This window comes from Adiantum capillus-veneris, chromosome 14, assembly GCF_014529385.1.
Source record: "Adiantum capillus-veneris isolate H3 chromosome 14, ASM1452938v2, whole genome shotgun sequence".
In the NCBI taxonomy this organism is placed as follows: Eukaryota; Viridiplantae; Streptophyta; class Polypodiopsida; order Polypodiales; family Pteridaceae; genus Adiantum; species Adiantum capillus-veneris.
Genome location: NC_140944.1, coordinates 147,459,791 through 147,465,790, shown reverse-complemented (window position 1 = coordinate 147,465,790; position 6,000 = coordinate 147,459,791). Strand labels below are relative to the sequence as shown.

General features: G+C 45.7%; 1 protein-coding gene across 3 annotated transcripts in view; it reads right to left on the bottom strand.

Annotated features, from left to right (window-relative positions):
• Positions 1–748: 748 nt before the first annotated feature.
• The window catches only part of LOC147443323 (histone acetyltransferase HAC1-like), a 54,255-nt gene continuing 49,003 nt past the window's right edge, over positions 749–6,000 (bottom strand). For all 3 annotated transcript variants that reach the window (XM_086529207.1, XM_086529206.1, XM_086529209.1), the window contains exons 14-16: positions 2,088–2,480; positions 1,511–1,728; positions 749–1,422 (exon numbers count right to left, since the gene is read on the bottom strand). In XM_086529207.1, the coding sequence (XP_086385333.1) occupies positions 1,311–1,422; positions 1,511–1,728; positions 2,088–2,480 (723 nt within the window). In that variant the 3' untranslated portion in view covers positions 749–1,310. The remainder of the gene's footprint in view (positions 1,423–1,510; positions 1,729–2,087; positions 2,481–6,000) is intronic.

The following is a 6,000-nucleotide window of genomic DNA, read 5'->3' as shown; positions in this document are numbered from 1 at the left end:
GTTATTCAAGAGGGAAATGACTACGGATAAAAGAGGGAGAAAAATGAAACGAAAATTGGAAGGGTACTTGGATGTAGATGGGCTGAAAATCCCACGGCATACACCATGCTTTTCTTCCGAAAGGCAGTGCCAACAAATGTTTTTTGTTGGCTTGTGCACTTACATTGTTGCATTACAAAGTATTGCATGCTGATCATGTTGTCTACAGCTTCCTCTAGACTCTTTATCATTGTCAATGATTCACCCTGTGAGCAATGACCATTCTTGGAACCCAGATTTATTACAAAATAGACCGTACACACACAATGAGCAATATTATCTATGTACACAAAGCCATCCTCGTATATAATCACACATTTGCAAAGTGCATCTGATGTCAATGCATTTCAAAGCACCATGCTGTGCAAGAGGAGGGTCTACAACCGATTGCTCAAGACATCAAAGAGATGTTACAAACAAGGCTTTCAAAACACTTGAAGTTCTCAAAAAAGTGTTCTGAACAAGAAGCTATAATTGGTCAAAAAGACTTTAGGCCTATACAACAACCATCATATTGCAAATCCCAGAATCAATGGCACATCACAACTTAAATATAAGCCTGCAGACCATATGCCCCACAAAAAAAAGAGACATGCAATATCTCTCCAAGATAATAATCAATGCTCCCTGTACAACGTTGACTAAAACCTTGCCACATATTACAACGTTCTGAGAAACTTGAAAACCCCTTATGGACAAAAATACGCCAGGGAGCAAAGAGCTTTCTTATTGGATTTGATGTGTGCAACACTAATACATCAAAAGAATGGTTAACCAGCCTCAAGCTACAATACAAGAGCAGGATTAACCGTGCAGCTTCATGTGCAAAAGATACCTTGAAGCATACATGGCCAAGAAAGCCCAAAGGCACCAATGAGCAGTCCAAAAAGCGCGGATGAAACATTTTACGTTCCTTCTGAAGACTAACCTTCGCTTGCTTTCTGGAGCATTCAAAAAGGTGGAGCGGGGAATAGGTCTGCTTTAGAGGAAGTGGAGGCTGAATCAGTAAGCAGGACCGCTGATTGATTGCTTATAATCCCAGCACCAGGTGTGACGACGTGGGGCCCAGGATCTTTTTTTTTCTTTTTTTTTTGTGGGGGAAGGGGACTGGGTTGGGGGGGGGGGGGGGGGGGGGGGGGGGGATGGTTTTGAGAGAGTCAGCACCTTACGAACATGAATGAGCTCTTTAGCGGTATCAGCTCCTCACCATGGTATGTACACTTCAAGCAGAGACCCCAAGACAAAAATACAGAAACCAACCAAAGCCAACATCATTGCACCCCTGCAGCTTCTGCGGCACGCTGTCGTATCATCTCGTTTACAGCAGCCCTGCGCCGAGAATCTTGCTGAATCTGTGTGCGTTTCAAATGCTTTCTTATATCCCTGAATGCCAACAAAAAAAGAAAAGCCATCAACAATACCTCCTTACAAGGAAAAATAATTGACGGCAAGCTTTTTGAGGCAGCCTTACGTGCAACGAGGTACAGAACAGACACTCTCTTTACAAGCTCGAGCATGTGTAGTGAGAAGAAACCACATTCGTTTGCATATAGAGCAGCCACCCATTGCTCTCTTTGAGCATGAATTGCCATGCCTGAAGAGTTCCTTCATGTTTCGACATTTCGCATACTGACAAGAGGGGTCCCGACACTTGGATGCGTGTACAAGAACCTCCAGCATCATCCTTAGCTGAAAGGGTTGGAAAGTAAAGCAACAACAATAATCACTAACCCGTACTTTATATGGCTATGCATGTATTCATATGCATATGCCATTCCTAATCAAACTAGGTAAGTAAAAAGGAAACGCCATTACTAAAAAAGTGAGACAGGAAAAACGAGGAAAACTGAAAAGCAAACAGAAACATTCTTCAGTCTTGAAAAGAAATCACCTCCTACAGTCTACACAGTGGAAGTAGTTTAATGCTCTTCAAACTCCTATCTGGGCAAAGAATACGGTTTGCTTTTCAAAGTTCATGCATAAATCTAAATATGGTCAAAGAATGTTCAAGACACAGGCACAGCCAGCTATTAAAGAGGAAAGCATACCTGCAACATTCTCTGTTTCCTCAAATCTGTATTCGCTGTGCTCAGCTCTGCTGCTGCAGCACGTGCTGTGAACTTGTGTGGATGCCTTTGGACTTCACCACTTGAATAGCAAGCACTACATACATCAAAATCAGTACAGGTTTTGCACCTCCAACCCTGTCCGGCCTCAAGTTCACTATGGCATATCGCACAGGATGTGATAAATGCAGGAGCATTTGGATTATGTAGATGGTAGAGCACCATCATAGAGGAGTGTTTAGCACGGCGAAGGGTATCATATTGGTATTGGTTTCCTTGGCAAAGGCTTAAAAAAGCCTGTCTGTTATCAAAAAACTCACTTTCCATCATGTCATCTCTGTCCTTGGTATCAGCAGCAACATCACAAGCTTCCTCCTGCACCATCTCTCTCTCTCTCTCTCTCTCTCTCTCTCTCTCTCTCTCTCTCTCTCTCTGTGTGTGTGTGTGTGTGTGTGTGTGTGTGTGTGTGTGTGTGTGTGGACGAAGAGGTAAAAGAACTTATGGCTTTGATGGGGGTTCATGAGCCAATGCACTCAAGAGCTTGGAGAATGGGCAACAAGAAAAGTGGGAGCAAGGGGGAAAACTCGAAAGAAAGGGCACTTATCCTTCGTTTTCCCTCCATGGAAGCGAAGGACTTTTTGAAGAAGAGACCAACTCTTAAGAAGACGGGCATCTTTCTTGCGGATGGCCTTACCCTCTCACAGGTCGCCCATATGCAAGAGGTAATGCCAGAGATTAGAGCTGCAAGGGAAAAAGGTAAGATTGTTTTTTACCGAGATGGAAGAGTGGTGATATTGGAGCCACGCTCCACATGACGGTGTGAGACCTATGGGGCTACACTCAAAGTCGCTACGTGGAATTGTAATGGATCTATGCGTCTTGATGTGGGTGCCTTTAAGGAGAGTTTTAGTGGGAGAGAGATATCAGGCCCCTGGGCAGTCTATGCTTCACATTGGTGGATACAGATGGGAGACAACTTGTAGACAGGGGACACGATCAGAGCACAGAGGGCGGGGCTCAAGAGGAGTGGCAATGTTATTCAGAGAGCAGTTGTAGCCATTGATACATATAGCTCGCAGGGATGAGCAAGCTAGGTACATGTGGGTGAGATTGAGAGCAAAGACTGACAGATATCTTTACATTGCTATTTGCTACTTTCCCCCAAGTACGTCAGTTTATGCACCATCCAGAGGACAATCCCCCTTCTCTATTTTGGATGATGATATATGGGAATTCTCTAGAGATGGTGACATTATCATTCTAGGGGATTTCAATGCTAGGACTGCCCATCATCAGACAATATTTTATGATACTTCAGAGGAGATGCTGAGAGAGCTGGATGTTGCAAAGACGGGCCTATCCAGACTATCACAAGATGGGGAACATACTGAGTATGGACAACACGTGATAGACATGGGGACTGCACATGGATTGGCCATCTTGAATGGCCTACAGAGATTTCCCGATGCGGGAGGTTTCACATGCTTTCCACACAGACACGGAGCCAGCACAGTAGATTATGTCATGGCACAACCAAGCATCATCTCTAGTATCCAGGATCTCATAGTTGGGCCCAGACCTGTTGGGGTGGCAGTGGATCATGCTATTGTGTCGCTGACCGTCTCTTTCCAGTTCAGTGTAGCACACAGTCCACGGGTAGCAGCTCTTACTCGCTACACCTTCACGCGGGAGACGGATTATGTATACATAGATGGGATCTACAGACGCCTATGCACTGAGGAGCCAGGGCGACCTCTGGAGGAGCTTACTACTATACTGACACAGACATTACATGATGCAACAGCAGAGGCGTACCCACACACCCAGCCTGAGCATAGACGTTGTTCTGGGAGCATGCCTCAGAACAGCTGGTATGATGAGGAATGCCGCCAGACTAGAGCTAGACTTCAGAGGGAAGTGCTTTTGGGGGACATCACTCACAGACAGTCACAGATTGACTTCCGACGCCTAGTGCGGCGGTGTAAGGTGCAACGGAAGTGAATGTTGAACTTTGCTCAAGATGATGCTCCGAACTGTGCTCAAGGTTCCTTTTACTTACAGAAGGGAGAGCCTTCCGTTCCTTTAGTGAGAGAGTGCAATGGACACAAACAAAGTGGTAAACAATGTGAATGAAGGTGCATGAGACTGAGAGATAGAGAGAGAAGAATACGACACCAAAATGTTGTAAAACCCTCCTCCGAAGGCCCCACTCTCTATGGCAAGAGCAGTCTACTATTGATTGCACAAATCTCTACAATGCTTGAACTTGCCGACCATGTCGACGACGATAAGGACGACGACGAGACGGGCTGAAATCTGAAAATTCTAAGGGCTGAAATCTGCAAATCTTTATCTGCTGAATTCTGACTCTATGTCAGTGACGACGGCGATGACGACGATGCAACGACGACGTGCTGAAAACGCAGATGCTGAAATCTGCGTTTCTGGGCTCAAATTGCAAACTTCAATGGATCTGACCGTGCGGCGAGGATCTGCTACGGGAAGGTGAGATCTGCGAGGTTTGGAACTTGCTCTGCGGGATCTGACTGCTGAAAACTGAAAACGCTGAAGCTTCTTGTAGTCTTGTCGCGAGGAATCTGCAAAATGCTAGGGGCTCATGTTGATGCAAAAACGCTAGGCTGATTCTGCTATCTGATGCCAAAATGCTAGGTGCTGTGTTGTTCAGCCACTGCCGAGGCTGATCTGCACTGCAAACACAAGGGCTTGGTGGTGGCTGAAAAACGCTAGGCCTTGCTGTTGCAAAAACGCTAATTTGACATGTCGGGAGGGGGTGACGTGGCAGCCTCCGCGATTCGCGATGCACTTCATGGACAGTTGATTACGTGGCAGCAGATTTGCGGCAGCAGTCAGCTTTTTAGCTACGCAATTAAGAGAGAGAGAGAGAGAGAGAGAGAGAGAGAGAGAGAGAGAGAGTTGCTTTTTGTTACGCAATACAGCATGAGGGAGAGAAAGAGCTTTCATTTTAAAAGATGCTTTAATTGCAAGCCTATTTTAGGGGCAGCTTTTTATGGGAAGCTTTTGGGGCTCTGCTTTTGGCATCCCTTGTAACCTTTAAATTTGTGGGCAGGGCCTCACAACTCAGAGCATCTTGACGCAGAGTCTGAGTGTGAGCGCCTGCCGCACTCTTGTACTTTGAACACAGATTAATACATAAAGAAATACCGAAAGGGGCGCCAGTCTTTGGGGCCAATATCTCCAGGCATGGAACTAAGCCAGGCCAGTGTCGAATCAATTGTGAACTGTGAACTGTGTGAAGTGTTTATTTATGTTGTCGTGCGGTGGATTCTCGACTTGGAGTGTCCAAGTCTGTTACAGTGGTATCAGAGCACAGCCGATTTCTCTTCTACGGGAAATCAGATCCCTTTTTTTTTTTTTCGCGGCACCTATGGCTTCAAGCAAAGATTGGTCGACTTCCTCTGCATCCAGCGATGCGGGGAGAGATCACAACGATGATTCACGCGAGTAGTACGGCCCGCCTCGGCCTACTCAAGCGTAGCTCAAAGAGATGAAGCATCAACAATTGATCGGCGATGCAACAAAGATGATGCTTAATTTTACAGGACCCAAAATTTGCAAAATATATGAGCGAGACCTCTTTCGATGAGGTGCATACGCAGTGGAAGAAGATCACAAAGCCACCCCTCAAACGGGCTCTCAAGAAACCTCCTATGCCCAAGATGTACAAAGAGGAAGAATTAGAAGAGGTGGTTGATGCACGGATTGCTCAGCTTTTTGACACGCAAAACAAAGATAAAAAGCACGACAAAAAGCAGAAGAAATGTGCTACTTCCCGGGTTATTTGGGTCGTTAGTCGACATTTGAAAAGGCAAGAAAGCAAAAGAAGAGTGTTCGATTTGAAGGAGTACCCAGTTCT